This window comes from Heptranchias perlo, chromosome 24, assembly GCF_035084215.1.
Source record: "Heptranchias perlo isolate sHepPer1 chromosome 24, sHepPer1.hap1, whole genome shotgun sequence".
NCBI lineage: Eukaryota > Metazoa > Chordata > Chondrichthyes > Hexanchiformes > Hexanchidae > Heptranchias > Heptranchias perlo.
Window position 1 is genome coordinate 4,383,136 of NC_090348.1, and position 21,569 is coordinate 4,404,704.

At 41.3% G+C, this 21,569-nt stretch overlaps 1 protein-coding gene across 1 annotated transcript in view; it reads left to right on the plus strand.

Annotated features, from left to right (window-relative positions):
* usp44 (ubiquitin specific peptidase 44) overlaps window positions 1-21,569 on the plus strand; it is a 56,609-nt gene that overhangs the window by 9,687 nt on the left and 25,353 nt on the right. Inside the window, exon 2 of the mRNA XM_068004632.1 lies at window positions 4,970-6,425. Coding sequence (XP_067860733.1) covers window positions 5,025-6,425 — 1,401 coding nt within the window. The 5' untranslated portion in view covers window positions 4,970-5,024. The remainder of the gene's footprint in view (window positions 1-4,969; window positions 6,426-21,569) is intronic.

Genomic DNA, 21,569 nt, shown 5'->3' on the forward strand with positions numbered 1-21,569 from the left:
TGCAGTTTTGGGCCATTATCCCTCAGAATTTTCCCCCTCTCTGGTAAGTGCCTGGCCTCCACTCAACATACCTCCACAACAATATAACTCTCATGTTTTGAGATATTTTTGACCACTTTGCCACAGAAGGATTTTTTAAAATTACATTTAAATGTTGGTTTTAAAGAAAAGTGTACTCATGCAAGTTTTTTTTTTAAAAATGCACCAAGGGAAGGTGGTTTACTGTGGTCAATTTATTTCTCATCCCTTCGAAATCTGCCGTACTTAAATTTAAAACCTTGGTTTGGGACTCTCCCTTCTGCCTCAAGCCTAATAACTAATAACTAATATCAAATTCAATCACGTTATGGTCACTATTTGCAAGATAGTCCCATACCATCAGATTGTTAACTATTTCTGGCATGTTACACTCACTAAATCAAGTATGTCCTGCCCATCTGTACTGCACTAGGGCTTCGATATGCTGGGCCGTCCTGCCAGAATAATTTTAGTGGACATAGTGGGTGGAAAGCCTCCTGCATGTTCAAATCCATTCCACCCTGCCTGTGGATGTTTGTGCTTGGAAACACTCTGGTAGTGCCAGTCAGACAAGTTTTATTGGCAGCTGCAGTGAAATCTCCATTAACCATGCAAAATTATCTACCTCCTCGGTTATTTAGCATGATTTTCAAGAATATTTCCTTGGTACATAACCTACTATTTCATCATCTTGAACAGAAAAGCAATTTTTTAATTATTTGTATACTTGTCCTCATTCCCTTGCCAAAAGTATTTCTGTACCATAATAGTTGCATTTGTGTGCTCTCTTTCACAACAAAACATCTCAGCACTTTACATATTGAAGTTGAATTTTTGAGGTGCACTGAATGTCATGGAGGTACACGTGGCAGCCATTCTGAATCTACAGCATCCCAAAAACTGCCATCAGATGTATGGCTCGCCTAGTTTTAGTTGATTTTGACATGGAATCTTAATGTCCACTTGAACTAGTAGAGTTAGCGGACAGAACTTCGATTTAACGTCTCATCTGAAAGACTGCACTTCGTGCAGCATTCCCTCAGTGCTACATTTGAATGTTGGCCTAGATTATACACCATACGTGTAAAACCAAATTTTAGGGATTCTTGATTTTTTTTCCCCACATTTTCCATCATTCGCCCTTTTTCTCCCCTCTCCTTCCACCCCATCCCCACAAGGGAGATCCCTTCCTGTCTGATTGATAATGGGATCTTCTATTTAAAATAGACATGTCTACAATGTAGCCTTTAGAGCTCTTTTAATCTGGTTCAAAAAACCCTGGTCAATTTCTTATCTTTGCACAAGACTGATGTTTAAATGTCCTAGACATGGAGGAGTAGAAAAGGACTTGTTAGTCTTTAAAGTTCCCAGGCTTGAAAGACTAGTAAAGAGCTGGAGCTTCCAAGTTTTAGGGAGGTGGGGGTGGGCTTGATTTTTTTTTGTGTATGGGTGGTACAGTATGCATGGTCTCAATTTGAGGAACTTTTAATTTTTGTGTATAGGGGGCTCTCAGTTTTGAATAATCCTATGAAGCCCACTCTGGTTTTGACACCTACATCTGGTCCTCTGTTCTAAAAGGTTGGACATCCCTGCCATCTATCAGCTGTGTCTTCAGCATGGAGAATATGGACACTCCAATGCAAATGAGTCAAAACTGCCCACAAATAGCCAGTTTCAATCAGAGGCAATAATAATGCTTGGATCTGGGGGATTGGGGGAAGTAATTTGTGTTTCTGTAGCTGGGATGTTGAGATTAAAGCATTTTTGGGCAATATAGAGAGAAAACCTTACTCTCTGTCTCTGTGCTACATCCCAGGGCTTGATGTTAACACCAGCTCCTGCCTATTCATAGTTTCATCTTGTCTCAGTTGGTAGTACTGGTTCAGAAGGTTGTGGGTCCAAGCCACACTACAGACTTGAGCAAATAATCTAGTGATACTTCAGTACTGAGGGAGTACTGTGTCAGAAGTGCCAATTTTTAGGTGATATGTTAAACTGAGGCCCAACTGCCTGCTCGGGTAGACATAAGATCCCACGGCACTATTTGAAGAACGGGAGTTCACCTCATATCCTGACTAACATTCTCCCCTCGAGCAACAGCACCAAAAAAGACTGACTGGTCATTCATCTCATTGCTGGTTATGGGACATTGCTGTGGGAAAATTGACAACTATTTTCTTGCATAAGTTACTGCACTTCCCAAGTAATCCATTGTTAAGTTCTTCAGGACATCCTGAGGATGTGAAAGGCGCTATATAAATGCAAGTATGTTCGTTCATGGTTCACAAGATGTTAACTTAATATAAAATGCATAATTCATCACCATTCTAAATTCATCTCATTGTGTTTGCTTTTTTTTGTGCTATAGATGTTGGTGTTATGGAAAAAAATCAATTTCCCACCTTGTGCACCCAATGTTATATCAAGCTTTGAAGTGTAGCATAGAGCCAGAGAGCTTCCCCTCTATATTGCCCCATAATGCTTTAATCTGCACATCCAAGCTACACTAATGTGAACTGTTTTTCCTCATGTCAAGCATTTTATTGTCTGATTGAAATTAGCTAAGTCTACTGAACTGTGGGCCATTTGACCTATTCCTTGACTGTCTCGATTCTTTCCATGTTGTGCACATATACGATTGTATGTATGTGTAGAAGTCAAGGGCTCGATGGTCTAGGGGTATGATTCTCGCTTTGGGGTTGTTTTAAAGGGTTGTGGAGGCAGGAACCCTCACAACATTCAAGAAGCATTTGGATGAGCACTTGAAATGCCATAGCATACAAGGCTACGGACCAAATGCTGGAATATGGGATTAGAGCAGACAGGGCTTGATGGCCGGCGCGGACACGATGGGCCGAAGGGCCCCTCTCCGTGCTGTATAACTCTATGACTCTCTATCACTCAAGGTAGATGTTTCTCTTTCGCAATAACTATTTGATGTAAAACAGTAACATCTGAATCGTTCACATTGGGAAATGGCATACTGCATGCTGACCTAAAAATTATGCAAAAATAAACCACAGCAAAAGCAGCTTTTTCACAATGCGTGAGTGACTGTTAGTGTTATGGCCTAATTAGGTTATGTTTCAATAAGGCCCAATACCCTTCAGTAAGGGTAGAAACTACTGTTGCTAGTATTGACAGTCAAACATTTAATGCAGTCATGGCATTTTTCATTTGCTATTTATGCAAGTGTTAACCCTGACATCTCTGCTAACATAGCAAACAATGGAATATTGTTCAAAGGCATTAAGCATTTATTAACTCACATTGGCAATAGTCATTTCTAGCCTATGGTGGTGAAATCATACTGTGTGGGTAACTGCATTTATTGAACCATTGATGCTTAAAGATGAAAGTAAGTTTTGCAGGAACACTTTCTTTTCAAAGTACTCCATTTTATAGAATAAAATAATTGACTGCAGAATTTGATAATTTTCTGACTGGTATGAAGACCTATGAGACCACTCTGGTGATATTGCCATTCTGGAGTGGCTCCATAGTAAACAATGAGAGTTGTGACTTTAAACCGGTTTGAAAAGCCAGTGAACCTTGGTGGCAGGGAGGAACTGATGTTGCCGGGGGTATAGATTTCCCACCTCTTGAGCAGTTATGGCTCCCGCTGTTTGTTATGGTGCTGCGTAGGCGGTACTCATTATGTCATTGGAGCAGAGTAGCAGGGAGGGAGCACTGACTTGAGGGATGCTAGTAAGAAAAATTACATTCTTACTAAAACTTAAAATTCTGAAAAATGAGGGAGCAGCATGAAGGAAAAAGCATTTTTTCTGACCCCAGATTTCACTTCCTGCCAGATGTTGCCAGTCTGATAGCAAAACAGAGTTTTGGAAAGTAGTTTTTTAAAAAAAAGCTTTGGGAAACGGCTGTTATAATATGTCGTGTATAATTGATTTTCTTTTCCACTGTCAAATTATTAGTGTATCTAGTATAATGTACTTTAATCAACTCATTGACAAAAAGTAATTTGGAAAAAGTGCTGTTGTATTTCTAATGCTGATTATTTTGTACTGCTCAATCTTCATTGGATGGTCTTTAGTTCTGTCTTGTATGCGCGTTAAGGATATGACTGACTCGTGCTTTTGTTCAGCTCCACAGCGCTCTTGGGTCTTCAGTGTACCCAGGCTGTCATTCTTTTGGGAATTTAAACAGTGTTGGGGGGTTACTTAACCTTTTTGAAGATGTAGAATTGAAATAAAATGCGTTTTGAATGCCTGAGCCAACTGTGCTTTCCTTCCTCCCCCCACCACCACCAACCACCTGAGAGGGGAAGAAAAGCCAGTAGGCTAGGTAATTGAGAGAAATGTTAAGTTGCAAGAGGAGCTTTTTTAACCAGCACTTGCACTTGTTGCAGTAATTTAGTCCAGTCTTGCTTCTATTTTTTTTAAAAACTGTGTTCTTCAAACTAATTAAAATTGATTTATCTTAATTACCTTCTCCAGTAGCAGATTATTTTAATGAGTGCTTCTGAAACTTAATTTGGGGGCATTTTTAAAGATAGACAGCAGTGGGGAAAATGAACTTGATGATCAACTAAATGAACAATTGGGATGCAACTTGTATTTTTAATTTTTTATGGTTTTCTCTTTCTCCCACTTTAGGCCTCCATGCACCAAACTTTGGTTGGGGAAGTTGGTAGGAGACCTGTGTCCAGGCTTCAGGCAGTACCATTTTTGAGTTGCAAGGCCATGCGTATGCCCTTGTGGCTTTAATAAATTTTCATTCTTACGTGGGGAAGCATCTGATCTCTCCTTGCCTGTATAGCATCCAACAATCCATATAGAAGAATTGTAAATTTAAATACCACATAGCACTTTGATGTACATTGAAACAGCAGCACATTGTGCCACACATTTCCTGCTTATGGAAGTTTAATTTGTGATTCTATAAACTTTTGTTATTGATGCTCAGTTTCTATCGTATTCCCTTCTCGCAGGTTAACATGTTGGATGTTTGTCGTGCATCTTCCAGAATGATGACACCTAAAATCAATGGATAAATGCAAGCATGTAGGGCGGCTTCGGCTTGCCCAGGATCATTCGATCTTAAACCCCCAAAAATGGCATTGTGTGGACTGCAATACTACAGAGTCAGTGTGGGCATGTCTCAGCTGTTCACACGTTGCTTGTGGACGATACAATGAAGAACATGCACTCAAACATTTTCAGGATAGTAAGCACCCCGTGGCCTTGGAATTAAATGAATTGTATGTATTTTGCTACGTTTGTGATGATTATGTGCTGAATGATAATGCGACAGGCGATCTAAAATTGTTGCGGAGCACATTAAGTGCAATCAAGAGCCAGAACTATGACTGTACAACTCGAAGTGGTAGGACTTTACGGTCGATGGCAGGAGGTGATGACTCTTACCTTTCTCGGGGGTGTGCACAAGCACAGCTACGAAATGAAGATAGGATGTTCACAGCACTTTGGCACCGGCGCAAGTCACTCATGTCTAAAGTGTTCCAGTCTTGGATTGCACTGACATGTAGTGGCAAGCTGAGACTTGAGGAAGAGCGATTAAAGGAAGAGGCTGAAATGAAAAGGGAAGAAGCCAGGAAAAGACGACAAGAGCTAAAACGACGGCTGCACGAAGAGTTAGTGAGCACACCACCACGAAAGAGTTCACGTATAAAAGAACCCTCTCAAATTAACACATCAGCTCAACAGACACCAGCAAAATATCCAGCAGTAACAACTGGCCCTACCTCAAGCACAGTTAGATTGAAAAAAATTGGTGATTCCCCTATTAAACGGAGGCCAACCGTAACACCTGGAGTGACAGGACTGCGAAACTTGGGTAATACCTGCTATATGAACTCCATTCTACAAGTGCTAAGTCACTTGCAGATATTTTGTGAGTGTTTCTTGCATCTTGATTTAAGTCAAACCCAAGAACTGCTGGCCAGTGCAGCAAATGGGAAAACAAGGTCCTCCAGCAAGCGAAATTTGGTTAGTGACATTAATTCAAGTACATCCTCGCTAGATGAGGAAAAGGGGTCAAGGCGACCCAGCCTTTCTGAAGGATTAAGTGGGGGAGCATCTAGGAGCAGAAATAGGGAGCTCATTCAACTAAAGGAGCCAAGCTCAAAACATATCTCTCTGTGTCATGAACTCCATACCCTTTTTCAGGTCATGTGGTCTGGCAAGTGGGCATTGGTATCTCCCTTTGCTATGCTACACTGTGTATGGCGGCTGATCCCAACATTCCGTGGATATGCCCAGCAGGATGCTCAGGAATTCCTTTGTGAGTTATTGGATAAAGTACAGCAGGAGTTGGAAGCTACCAGTACAATACATACGGCCCCTATTCCCATATCACAGCGAAAGCTAATGAAAAGAGTTCTGAATGTGATTAACACCATTTTCCATGGACAGCTACTCAGTCAGGTACTGGTCATGTTACTTCAATCTTTTACTGTGGCATTTTCTGAATATTTAATTATCATTATGGTGCATTACCAGATTGATTCAAAAGTTCCAGTTTAAGAATTTTTTTTGATGCATTTCATCTCAGCAGCTAAGATAACATTTTGGTTAACTATGTTCCCCTTTACTGTCCTAGTTCAAAAACAAAAGGCTGCACAAGAAAATAGCCCTAAAGAACCTAATAAGATCTTGCCGAACATGTATATCCTCATAATGTTCACCATTGGTTTAATTCCCAGTTTGTGCTGATAATTGAACTTGGCTCGATCAGAAATGGAGGTCCTAAATTTGCCTCTGTGCACTTTGACTAAAAAGGGAAAGATCAGCCAGGGTTGTGCTCCTTATCACTATCCAGTGGCTGTGTCTCCTTTTCTCCCCCTCACTGAAGAGTTACTGTATGTCTTTGGTTGAAGACAGGGACTGTGATACCCTCCATGGTCAAATAACCTGCTGAACCTTTCTATTAGGTTCATGCATGATGCAGCTTTTGAAAGGGAATTGGCTAAATATTTGAAAGAGAAATGTAAACGGGTATGGGGAAAGACCCTAAATGGCTAGCTCTTTGAGGGCCAGCACAGGTGTGATGGGCTAAATGACCTCCTTTTCTGTTGTAAAATTGATTGTAGTGTGGCCATGGAGGAATTTGAAAATTGAGACATTGCTGCACCAGGAGCTGGTGTAGGTCAGCAAGCACAGGGGTCATGGGTGAACGGGACTTGGTGCGAGTTAGGATACAGTCAGCGGAGGTTTGGATGGTGCAAGATGGGAGGTCGACCAGGAGCGCATTGGAATAGTTGAGTCTGGAGGTAACAATGGCATGGATGAGGGTTTCAGATGAACAGACGCAGGAGCAGAGACGGGCGATGTTACGGAGAGGGAAGTAAGCGGTCTTGGTGATGGAGTGTGTGGCCGGAAGCTCATCTCTGGGTCAAATAGGATGCCAAGATTGTGAACGGTCTGGTTCAGCCTCAGACAGCAGCCAGGGAGAGGGATGGATTCGGTGGCTAGGGAACAGAGTTTGTGGCAGGGACCGAAGACAATGGCTTTGGTCTTCCCAATATTTAATTGGAGGAAATTTCTGCTCATCCAATACTAGATGTTGGACAACAGTGTGACAAATCCAGTGGAGGGGTCGAGAGAGGTGGTGATGAGGTAGGGCTGGATGTTGTTAGCGTACATTTGGAACCTGACGTGTTTTCAAATGATGACGCTGAGGGGCAGCATGTAGATGAGAAATAGGATGGGGCCAAGGATGTAACCTTGGGGGATTCCAGAGGTAACTGAGTGGGAAGAGAAGCCATTGCAGGTAATTCTCTAGCTATGACTTGATAAATAGGAATGGAATCAGGCGAGGGCAGTCCCACCCAGCTGGACGAAGGAGGCGAGGTGTTGGAGGAGGGATAGTGCATCACAGTCACATAGGATGTCATTTGTGACTTTGATAAAGCTGTTTCAGTGCTGTGGAGGGGTTCAAACATAGCGTTATGGAAAAGATGGCACGGATTTGGGAAGCAACAGTACGTTCAAGGACTTTTGAGAGGAAAGGAAGAATGGAGATGGTGGTAACTCCTGTTTGTTTTAAATGTTTTTCATTAAATCTGCCCCTTTTCACTTGAGAGACAACATGCATACTTTTCCATTCAACCCAGCATCCATATAGGTGGTAATACTGTAATAACATACACATTCCTAATAAAGCTTGCAGACATAAATGTATAACGAGGTTAGGAATTCTGACTCTATACTGTGGTTCAGAAACCCTCTGCCATGCAGAATCCTACCTGCTGTGTAACCATAGTAATGAATTGTAAACAATTTTACAACACCAAGTTATAGTCCAGCAATTTTATTTTAAATTCACAAGCTTTCGTAGCTTGTGAATGAAGTAATGAAGTTTAGCCTGGTGTAACTTGGAAGCTGATTCTGGGAAACTCTTATCTTCCTGGGATGATTGTCTATATTACTGTAATATTAACCTTAAAATACTAACTTGGATAGCTTTATTAGTGCAATATTAATTCTAAACTAAAGCAGTAAAACTAATGCACAAAAATAAAATTATGCACTTTATCTTGTTGCCCTGTTGCGCTCTTTTCCTATTCGCCTATTTTTATTCTCACTTTAATTTTAATGTTTTACATCTATTCAAATCTTCTGCCCCCACTGATTTTTGGTTTTAAAAAAAATTTAACTTCTTCTGTCTTTGTATTCTCTGCTGTTTTATCTACACAACCTTTTCAAACAATGGTTCCTAGGCACTAGGGAGTCTACAAAGGAGTCCCAGGGATCTGTGAAGTTATCTATTTTCTGTATCCATTGACATTTCTGTTAGTCAACTTATGGTTTGTGAAATGATAGCACTGTTTTCCTTTTGATTAGCTGACACTGTCTTTGGAAATTAGGATGAAGGTTTCCTGGAGTGTCTGTATTTGCAGGGAATCCTTGTAGGAGAATTTGAAAACTGAGCCTGTATAAGTTAGTGTGCTTCTAAATTCTATTGTCTAAAGCACTTGAGAGGGATTTCAAAGTGTTAAGTTTCAAACTGATAAAGTGCCATATAAGTATAAAGGTCACTTCAGCTAATTAGAAACCAGTTTGGCAGATTGGCATGGGAAACATATCAGAAGCTACTGCAGTCAGGGAAGCCTGTACACAGAACCATGGCTGATATTAATATGAAGCCTTTCGTGTCTATCATCAGATTCAACAGTTAGAGTTCTTGAAGCTGTGTTGGGCCACCTAATGCCAGTTGCACGATACCTATTCTAGGTTTAAGTGGAATTTCAAATGTTCAAAGTACCTTTTGCAGTGTCAGGATTGCACATCAGGTGGATCTGAACATGGTTCAAATCACAAACTTGTAAAATGGAGAGAAAACACAAGAGATGGATGGTAATCCTAAAATATGGTGGGGTTTCTTTTTGTAATGAAATATAGATCCAATTTTTGAAACATTTTTGCTGCTGTAGAATGGGAGGGGTGAGGTGATGTCGCATGTCAGCTGCCTCAATGTTTTGGATTTCTAAATGTGGTTAAATCTTTTAACCTAAAGAACCTAGTAAAATGCCAGTGAACCCACTTGAGTAGTACAGTAACTTTTTTTTAAAAGAAAAATTGACCACACCAAGCATTGTAATTAGTGTCTCCTCTTCAATATACTTTCAGGACCTGTTGAGAATGTTTTAACATGTCTCCCCAGTCCCCCTCCCATTCTAGTCCTGAACTACCATGTCTCTTGTTTCTTACTCATTCATTAGATCCACTTGCTCAAGATCTAGGCAAACTTGTACTTATCTGTACATGCAGTAAATTACTGTCCTGTGGCTCAGGCATCCCAGTTCCACTGATTTTTGCAGCTCTTTTTTTCACGTGAGCATAGATGGCAAGTGTTAGGCAATTCATGTTCCATAATATGCACTTTTTAATCAGAGCTTGTTGGCTAGCCATCAGCAGCAGGACCCTGGTGTTTTGTTTTGCTCTTTCTGTTTTCTCTTTTTTTCCCTCCCCACCAAAAACAAGATTGACAACAGTAAGGTGAGTGATACTGCCCGAAAGCCATCCTAAACTTAGAAATAGGAGCAGGAGTAGGCCAGATGGCCCTTTGAGCCTGCTCCGCCTTTCAATAAGATCCTGGCTAATCATTGACCTCAACTCCACTTTCCTGCCTGATCCCCTATTTCCCTTGATTCACTTAGTGTTCAAAAATCTATTGATCTCAGTCTTAAATATACTCAAAACTGAGCATCCAAAGCCCTCTGGGGTAGAGAATTCCAAATATTCACAACCCTCTGAGTGAAGAAATTCCTCCTCATCTCAGTCCGAAATATCCAATCCCTTTATCCTGAAACTATGCCACTTAGTTCTAGACTCTAGCCAGGGGACACAGCCTCTCAGCATCTACCCTCCAGAGAGTATAGGCCCATTCTACTCCATCTCTCTCCATAGGACAAGCTTCTCATCCCAGGAATCAATCTAGTGAACCTTCGTTGCATTGCCTCTAAGGCAAGTATATCCTTCCTTAGGTAAGGAGACCAAAACTGTACGCAGTACTCCAGGTGTGGTCTCACCAAAGCCCTGTACAATTGCAGCAAGACTTCTTTACTCTTCTGCTCCAACCCCCTTTCAATAAAAGCCAACATACCATTAGCCTTCCTAATTGTTTGCTGTACCTGCACATTAACTTTGTTTCGTGTATAAGGACACACAAATCTCTGAACACCAACATTTAATAGTTTCTCACCATTTTTTAAAAAAAATTCTGTTTTTCTATTCTTTCTACCAAAGTGAATAACCTCACATTATACTCCATCTGCCACCTTCTTGCCCACTCATTAACCTGTCTATGTCCCTTTGCAGACTCCCTGTCCTCCTCACCGCTTTCTTTCCTACCTACCTTGGTATCGTCAGCAAGCTTGAATACATTACACTCGGTGCCTTCATCTAAGTCATTAATATAGATTGTAAATAGCTACGGCCCAAGCACCGATCCTTGCGGCACTCCTAGTTATTGCCTGCCAACCTTAGAATGATACGTTTATTCCTACTGTTTTCTATTAACCAATCCTCTGTTCATGCTAATATATTACCCCAACCCCATGAGCCCTTACCTTGTGCAACAATTTTTTATGTGGCAACTTATTGAATGCATTTTGAAAATCCAAATATTCTACATCCACTGGTTCCCCTTTATCTACCCTGCTGGTTACATCCTCAAAAAAAAAAAAATTCCAATAAATTTGTCAAACACGATTTCCCTTTCTTAAAACCATGTTGACTCTGCCTAATCGTATTCTGATTTTCTAAGTGCCCTGTTACCACTTCCTTAATAATAGATTCCAGCATTTTCCTGACTGCTGATGTCAGGCTAACTGGCCTTAGTTCCCTGTTTTTTCTCCCTCCCTTTTTTGAATAGCAGTGTTACATTTGCTACCTTCAAAATCAACTGCGACCGTTCTAAAATCTAGTGAATTTTGGAAGATCACAACCAATGCATCCACTATCTCTGCAGCTGCCTCTTTTAGAACCCTCGGATGTAGGCCATCAGGTCCAGGGGATTTGTCGGCTTTTAGTCCCATTAATTTCTCCAGTACTTTTTCTTTACTAATCTTAATTACTTTCCTCCCTCTCATTAGCCCCTTGGTTCCCCACTATTCCTGGTAATTTTTTGTGTCTTCTACTGTGAAGACATACAAAATATTTGTTTAATGTCTCTGCCACTTCCTTATTCCCAATCATAATTTCTCCTGTCTCAGCCTCCAAGGGACCCATGTTAACTTTCGCTACTCTTCCTTTTTACATACTTGTAGAAGCTCTTGCAATCTGATTTTATGTTCCTTGCTAGTTTACTATCGTTCTGTTTTCTCCTTCTATCAGTATTTTGGTCATCCTTTGCTGGTTTCTAAAACACTCCCAATCCTCAGGCTTATTACTCTTCTTGGCAACGTTATAAGCCTCTTATCTAATACTGTACTTAACTTCTTTAGCCACGGATAGATCACTTTTCCTGTGGGGGTTTTTATTCCTCAATGGAATGTATATTCGTTGAGAATTATGAAATATTTCTTTAAATGTGCGCCATTGCTTATCGACTGTCATATCTTTTAATCTAATTTCCCAATCAACCTTAGCCAACTCGCACCTCCTACCTATGTAATTGGCTTTGTTTAAGTTTAAGACTCTAGTTTTGGACTTAAGTATGCCACACTCAAACCCTATGAAATTCATCATATTATGATCACACTACCCCATAGGATCCCTTGCTATGAGATTACTAATTAACCCTGTCTCATTACACAAGACAAGATCTAAAATGGCCTGTTCCCTGTTTGGTTCAATGACATATTGTTCTAGGAAACTCTCTCGAATACATTCCATGAACTCATCCTCCAAACTACTTTTGCCAATTTGATTTGCCCAGCCTCTGAGGATTAAAGTCCCCCAATAATTATTGCATTTCCTTTGTTACACGCTCCTCTTATTTCTTGATTAATACTCTGTCCAACACTATAACTACTGTTAGGGGGCCTATAAAATAGTCCCACCAGTGTTTTCTGCCCCTTGTTATTTCTTGTCTCCACCCATACTGGTTCTACTTCCTGATCATCCCAGCCAAGATCCTGTCTCACTGCTGTCTTTATCTCATCCTTTATTATCGGGGCTACCCCCCGCCCCCCCCAGCTTTTTCCATTTTCTGTCTTTTTGAAAAGCCAAGTACCCTAGAATATTTAGTTCCCAACTTTGATCACCTTGCAGCCACATCTTAGTAGTGGCCACCAGATCAAACCCATTTATCTCTGTGCCATTAATTCATCTATTTTGTTACAAATGCTTCGTGCATTGAGATAAAGTGCCTTTAATTTTTAACTACTTACTATTTTTCCCTGATTTGACCTTATTTGCTGATGCACTATTATCGTTAAACTCTGTCCCTTCCTGACGGTCTGCTTATCTTTACCCAAATTGCTACACTGCTCTATGGCCAGGACTTTTCTCTTTAGATTTATAAATCTACCTGTACATAAACCCTCTTTCTTCACCACCCCTGCCTCTGCCCCCACACTTCTTAGTTTAAAGCCCTATTTACTGCCCTAGTTATTCGATTCACCGGGACAGTAGAGCCTGTCCCAATGGAACAGCTCCCTCTTTTCCCAGTACTGGTGCCAGTGCCCCATGAATCGAAACCCCTGTCTCCCACACCACTCTTTGAGCCATGCGTTTAACTCTCTGATCTGTTTGACCCTATGCCAATTTGCATGTGGCTCAGGTAGTAATTCAGAGATTATTACCTTTTTGAAGTGCTGCTTATTAATTTGGACCCTAACTCCTCAAACTCCCTCAGTAGAACCTCATTCCTAGTTCTACCTATGTTGCTGGTTCCTACATGGACCACGACAACTGGATCCTCCCCCTCATGCTCCAAGTTCCTTTCCAGCCATGAGACATCCATAACCCTGGCATCGGGCAGGCAACACAGCCTTTGGGACTCCTGGTTGCAACTGCAGACAAGTGTCTATTCCCCCTGACTAAACTGTCCCCTAGCACTACCACATTCCTTTTTACTCCCCCCCCCCCCCCCCCCCCCCCCCCCCCCCCACACTTGAATGGCCTCCTGTACCACAGTGCTGTGGTCAAATTGCCCATCCTCCCTGCAATCTTTGTTCTCATCCACACAGGTAGTAAGTACCTCGTACCTATTGGACAAGGTCAAAGGCTGAGGCTGCTCCATCACTGCATCCTGGGTCCCCAGACCTGCCTGATTCGCAGTCACATCCTCCTGTCCTGGACCACTGGCCAAATCTAAACTACTACCTAACCTAAGGGGTATGAGTGCCTCCTGGAACAAAGTGTCCAGATAACTCTTCCCCCTACCTGATGCATCGCAATGTTTGGAGCTCTAACTCCGGCTCAAGAACTCTGAGCCAAAGTTCCTCCAAGTTGCAGATGTGGTTGTTCGGGATCGCGCTGGTCTCCACCAACTCCTACGTGCTGCAGTTACGACACCACCTACCCTGCCATTCCTATCTAACCTTGTTTTATATATAAAAGTTTTTATTCACTCGGTTTTTTTTAGTTTTATTAACTAATTAGTTTATCTATTTGTATTTAATAAAATAGCAAGTTATAGTTTCCCAGCTCTTAGTTTAAACCCTAGCTTAGCAAGAAAAAAATTCATACTCACCAACTAATCACCTACCCGCTGTCCTGTGACATCACTTGATTTTTTTTTCATTTTTGATTTTACCGCTGCTCTTTAAATCTTCTCAGCCTCTCCCGTAGTGCTCTGAGATCAAGTAACTTGGAACAGATAAAGGATTGTACCTGGGACCTTTTTAAAAGGCCATTGTACCTTGCAGCTCAGTACATTCTAGGTCTTGGGAAATTGCAACACTGAAAAGGCTTCCATGGAACACTTCTATTTTTACATTTGAATCTTTTGTCACTGGAGCCTGTCAAGCCTACTGGAAGCCAGTTTGGGTGCACAGACTGGTTCTTTGCTCATGTCCTGTTTCCATATGCAAGGAGAGTCCTAAAATAATTGTAATTTCCATAATATTGACTTTTTTTATTAAAATAACATTTCTAATTGGCAGTTACTGACTTTGACTTTGAGCTGGACTCACGAGTCAGCTTGCTCAGTCATGACTTTTGCATCACCATGCAAGCAGACAATGTACTGAGCTAGTCTGCATAGCTTGGTACCACATCATACAATGCATTTACCCACTCAATTGCCTGGAGAAGCAAGCTCATCTACCTTTTTCATTTTACGGACGTGTATTTGAGTAATAACATGATTCCTTTTGTGTAGCAGCCAAAATAATTTCACCAGAGCCAAAATGTGTATGTAACATCATAGTGACCTGAAAAAATAACTTGTAAACATTAGTTTGTCTAATTTCTCTTAATTTTCTCCCATTCTTTTTCTCTGCCTCCATCAAATTTTAACCTGATGTAATATAGCTAGTTACTTGCAATTTGATTTTAAAAGTCACTAACCACATTGTTGTAGGAGAAATATTCTGAGCCTACCTTGGATGTTTTGTATTCCCTCAGAAAAGTTGAAAATAGTCCAATCTAATTATGTAGAGAAGTATGGTATGCAGCCAGTGTGATGGACACTTAAGTCTACCCAACTGAAGAGAACACTCGCCTATAAGTTATGTGGTGAATTCAACTTATCACATTGAGGCTCCTGTGCCATGAGCTTTTGGATCGATATCCTTCTCATCGCTTATTTGTGACCCGCACTTGAAAGGGAGAATGGGGGAGTGGGGAAAGAAATGATTGGAAAAGGATGAGTTAAAAGGTGGTGCTATGGAGGCCATATAATATCAGAGGTCCCTGACCACAGATCTGAATCCTTTTGACAAACTTTAACTGCATCCCTGCTGCACTCTTTATTGTCACCTGCAAACTAAAGCTTACAATTGGTTTCTGCAGCCAGGTCATTTATGCAAGAAAGAAACAGCCAAACGTCCAAGCACAAACCCCTAAATGTAATCCACTCAATCTTCTGTGCCATTATTTTCTCTCTTCTGCTTCTTCTGCTTCTTCTTTCTTCTCCCTCCCCTGCCACCCCCCCCCCCCCCCCCAAACAACCTTTAGTCTAACACTACGCCCCTCATGAGTACTATTTTTAAAGCAAACTGCTTATCTGGCATGCATTCTTCTTGGATTCCATAGATTTTAGTTTAGTAGTCTTTAACATGGAACTTTGTCAAAGGCCTTCTGGAAATCCATATAACCTAGATTATAGGGGCTTCTATTATCTGTAATGTCTTGAAGTCCATAGAATCATAGAAATTTACAATACAGAAGGAGGCTATTCGGCCCACTGTCTGTGCGAGCCAAAAAAGAGCTATCCAGCCTACTCCCACTTTCCAGCTCTTGGTCCGTAGCCTTGAAGGTTACGGCACTTCAAGTGCACATCCAAGCATTTTTTAAATGCAATGAGGGTTTCTGCCTCTACCACCCTTTCAGGCAGAGAGTTCCAGACCCCCACCACCCTCTGAAAAAAATTTCTCTTCAACTCTAATTCTTCTACCAATCACTTTAAATCTATGCCCCCTGGTTTTTGACTTCTCTGCTAAGGGAAATAGGTCCTTCCTATCCACTCTATCTAGGCCCCTCATAATTTTATACACCTCAATTAAATCTTCCCCTCAGCCTCCTCTGTTCCAAAGAAAACAACTCCAGCCTATCCAATCTTTCTTCATACCTAAAAAAAAATGTTCCTTTCCTGGCAACATCCTCTTAACCCTCTCTAGTGTGATTACATCTTTCCTGTAATGTGGTGACCAGAACTGTACATAGTACTCTAGCTGTGACCTAACTAGTGTTTTATACAGTTCTAGCATAACCTCCCTGCTCTTCTATGCCTTGGCTAATAAAGGAAAGTATGCCACCGTATCTACCTGACCTGCTATCTTCAGGGATCTGTGGACATGCACTCCAAGGTACCTCTGTTCCTCTACACTTCTCAGTATCCTCCCACTTATTGTGTATTCCCTTTCCTTGTTTGCCCTCCCCAAATGCATTACCTCATGTCACCGGATTGAATTCCATTTGCCACTTTCTGCCCACCTGACCAGTCCATTGATAGCTTCCTGCAGTCTACAGCTTTCTTCTTCACTATCAACCAATTTTTGTATCATCTGCAAACTTCTTAATTAGTCCAGGTTTATTGAGTGGAGTTTTCCCCTCCTAAATCTATGCTGTTGGTTAATCTACCTAGTAATGAGTAAAACTTGTCTCTTTAGAGATTTTCTCAATTTCTCCCTCAAATCTGTGAGAAAACCCAAAGCAATGTTGGAGAAATTCTGATTAATATATTTAGCCTTTTTTAAAAATCAACTTTCATTTAGAGTAAGTTGTAAAATTTGAACTGCTTTTATATTTTGCTGAAGTAGCTTTGTAAGTCAGACCTATAGTCTTGGTTAAGTGATTGACTCTAGTGAATTACTGGTACTTGGATGTGCCTGGATTAAAACTATCTACTTGCTTTGTCCTGTGGTGGAATGCTGTATTATTCTAACCAGTTATTTAGATCTAAACTGCTCCCAGCTGCTGTGGTTGGCACTTTCTGGTTTGCCATCTGATTGCCCTGTAAAGTGCAAGACTTCATATTAAGAACATAAGAACATAAGAAATTGGAGCAGGAGTAGGCCAATCGGCCCCTCGAGCCTGCTCCGCCATTCAATAAGATCATGGCTGATCTGATCCCAACCACAAATCTAAAGAACACAAGTCGGAGCAGGACCCGGCCACATAGCCCCTGGGCCCTCTCCGCCACCCACAGGGTATTGACCGATCCGAACTCAGCTTCATGTCCAATTTCCTGCCCGCTCCCCATAACCCCTAATTCCCTTTACTTCTAGGAAACTGTCTATTTCTGTTTTAAATTTATCTAATGATGTAGCTTCCACAGCTTCCTGGGGCAGCAAATTCCACAGACCTACCACCCTCTGAGTGAAGAAGTTTCTCCTCATCTCAGTTTTGAAAGAGCAGCCCCTTATTCTAAGATTATGCCCCCTAGTTCTAGTTTCACCCATCTTTGGGAACATCCTTACTGCATCCACCCGATCAAGACCCTTCACAATCTTATATGTTTCAATAAGATCGCCTCTCATTCTTCTGAACTCCAATGAGTAGAGTCCCAATCTACTCAACCTCTCCTCATATGTCCGCCCCCTCATCCCCGGGATTAACCGAGTGAACCTTCTTTGTACTGCCTCGAGAGCAAGTATGTCTTTTCTTAAGTATGGAGACCAAAACTGTATGCAGTATTCCAGGTGCGGTCTCACCAATACCTTATATAACTGCAGCAATACCTCCTTGTTTTTATATTCTATCCCCCTAGCAATAAAAGCCAACATTCCGTTGGCTTTCTTGATCACCTGCATACCAACTTTTTGATTTTCTTGCACTAGGACCCCCAGATCCCTTTGTACTGCAGTACTTTCCAGTCTCTCGCCATTAAGAAAATAACTTGCTCTCTGATTTTTTCCTGCCAAAGTGCATAACCTCACATTTTCCAATATTATATTGCATCTGCCAAATCTCCGCCCACTCACCCAGCCTGTCTATATCCCCTTGCAGGTTTTTTATGTCCTCCTCACTCTCTACTTTCCCTCCCATCTTTGTATCATCTGCAAATTTTGATATGTTGCACTCGGTCCCCTCCTCCAAATCGTTAATATAGATTGTAAAGAGTTGGGGACCCAGCACCGACCCCTGTGGAACACCACTGGTTACTGGTTGCCAGTCCGAAAATGAACCATTTATCCCAACTCTCTGCTTCCTGTTTGATAACCAATCCTCCACCCATGCCAGAATATTACCCCCAATCCCGTGATTTTTTATCTTAAGTAATAATCTTTTATGTGGCACCTTGTCGAATGCCTTCTGGAAGTCTAAATACACTACGTCCACTGGTTCCCCTTTATCCACCCTATACGTTATATCCTCGAAGAACTCAAGCAAATTTGTCAGACATGACTTCCCCTTCATAAAGCCATGCTGACTTTGTCCTATTAAATTATGCTTATCTAAATGTTCCGTTACTGTCTCCTTAATAATAGACTCCAAAATTTTACCCACCACAGATGTTAAGCTAACTGGCCTATAATTTCCAGCCTTCTGCCTACTACCCTTTTTAAATAACGGTGTTACATTAGCAGTTTTCCAATCTGCCGGGACCTCTCCTGAGTCCAGGGAATTTTGGAAAACTATCACCAAAGCATCCACAATCCCTACTGCCACTTCCCTCAAGACCCTAGGATGGAAGCCATCAGGTCCAGGGGATTTATCCGCCTTGAGTCCCATTATTTTACTGAGTACCATCTCTTGAGTGATTTTAATCGTATTTAGCTCCTCCCCCCGAGAGTCCCCTGTTTGTCCAGTGTTGGGATATTCTTAGTGTCCTCTACTGTAAAGACTGAAACAAAATATTTGTTCAGCATTTTTGCCATCTCCATGTTTCCCACCATTAATTTCCCGGTCTCATCCTCTAAGGGACCTATGTTTGCCTTAGCCACCCTTTTTCTTTTTATATAACTATAGAAACTCTTGCTATCTGTTTTTATATTTTTTGCTAATTTCTTTTCATAATCTAACTTCCCTTTCTTAATCAATCCTTTAGTTACTTTTTGCTGTCTTTTGAAGAATTCCCAATCTTCTATCCTCCCACTAAGTTTGGCTACCTTATATGTCCTTGTTTTTAGTCTGATACTATCCTTGATTTCTTTACTTAGCCACGGGTGGCTGTCATTTCTTTTACACCCTTTTTTCCTCAGTGGAATATATTTATTTTGAAAGTTGTAAAATAACTCCCTAAATGAACACCACTGCTCATGTACCGTCTTACCCTTTAATCTATTTTCCCAGTCCACTTTAATCTATTCCGCTCTCATACCATCATAGTCTCCTTTATTCAAGCTCAGTACGCTTGTTTGAGAATCAACCTTTTCACCCTCTAATTGGATATGGAATTCAACCATGTTGTGGTCGCTCGTTCCAAGGGGATCCTTAACTAGGACATTATTAATTAATCCTGACTCATTACACAGGACCAGGTCCAAGGTTGCTTGCCCCCTTGTAGGATCAGTTACATACTGCTCAAGAAATCCATCCCTGATGCACTCAATGAACTCGTCCTCAAGGCTGCTCTGCCCAATTTGATTTGTCCAGTTAATATGATAATTAAAATCCCCCATAATTATGGCTGTTCCCTTATTACATGCCCCGACTATCTCCTGATTAATACAAATATTGAGGCTACATATTGAGGTATTTGTGTGTATAGATGCAGACATGTATGTTGGAGTTTTGAGAGTATCCTTCACAAAACATAGCTTTTAGAGAGCAGAATAATAGTGGAATACTTACTTTATTTTAGTCACTTTTTGGCATCCCTCTCACATCATAGAAACTGTCCAATCTTCATTTGGATCTGGGGGATTTTATTTAATGACCGACCGACCATATCTCCCTCCCCCCCCCCCCCCCCCCTGGTTGTGAGACGGTTCTTTAAACTTCCAGCATTGCTTTTACTTGATTGAGAGCCAGGCCTTGCAGTTTGTTGCAGAATTAGGGGAGATGTGTATAATTTGTAGCTTGTAAGTGCTTGGTTATATTTTTATGCCTATTTTTCCTCCAGATGATTCCTCACTGAGATTGGGGGCCGACTGCTCCATTCTTTAACTCCAGAATACACCGTTTTGTTAATCTGACAAAATTACCCATTCTGAACACTGACTGCACTCAAGTTCTGTGCCCTTTTTTATTTTCCGATTTAGTCAGGAAAGTAAATGAGCTTATCGTTGCATCAGCAATATTTCAGGAAAATAGGTTCTCTTTGTAAGAAAAATGTTTAACCCTAGTGGACGTCTTCCCTCAAAGTAGAGTTCAGTACCTTGACTTGACCCATTGGGCTAAGCTTCAAAAACACACCAAATGTAGAGCTTTGTACCTTGGCTTTGAGCAATGATGTCGTCTCCAGCACCTCTTACCCTTGGTGCGAGTGGGCTACTCAAAGGCAAATGCCTTCAGTCTCTTAATATCCTTCCAGACAAGTGGAAGATCATTCCTGGGATCATTCAAAGAATATTCTACACATGGATGTGACCAGAAAATCATCGGCTCCTTTGATTTTGCTCTGAAATAGTAAGCGCATCCACGTGGAAGCAGGATACTCCCTCCTCTTTGCTAGCCACGGAAGTGCTGTCGAAGGCATTGGTGGACCATATGAAACTCATTCCAAACACCCTGTGCTCGCTTAATCAGCCGTGGCTCTTGGTGATCTTGGCAGTAAACAGAGCCAACATTCCTGTACCCTGCAGGTGGGATGTGCGCTCTCAGCAAGTGAGGGTTGGATTTTGTATCTAGAGACAGTATATTTTCACCTGATGGCCTGGCCATTTAGAAGTGGTGATTCCTAAGCCAAAGCTTTTCTTTGTCAGTGGTCAAGTCCTTGTTTCAGGAAATTGTCCACTAATTAGACCGAAAAAGGAGAAGTTTGCAGAATGTTGCACAGCCAAGTCTGTGCTCACTACTTGCAAGCGGAAAGTTATATTCTGGAATTTCAATTGGGTCTAAAATCCAATCTTTGGTTGCCAATATGGTATTTTTCACATCTTTAGAAACAGTGCAAATAGGTTCTCATCCCTTCCTGTCTTTATAAGATCCATATGGAAGTTGTGTACAGATAGCCACCTCTAGTTCTTAACTGGGATCTTCATGCAGTCCTGTTAGACTTGCTGTTTAAACATCTTTCAACGTGTGGTTACAAGTTTCTTGGAAGACAGCACACCAGTAGGACAAGTTCCAGCCTGTAGGGCTGATGTGCTGCAGGCTTTTGTCAAGCAGCCCTATTTGATTTGGCATGAGAGTAAAATTGTTTTGGGGACGTTACAAGATGGTCTGACAGTTTTGTTTGGATCATGAGACTGTCTGACATCAATCAGATGAGGAGCATTGTTTTCACTGGAGTTACCTGCAGAGTGGTTTGTTTATGTTCTCTGAATTCAGGTCTTAGCAAATTTCAGCAGTTACTTGTATTATATGGAAATAACACCCTTTGGTAACTCGGTGACAAAGCAGTGTGTA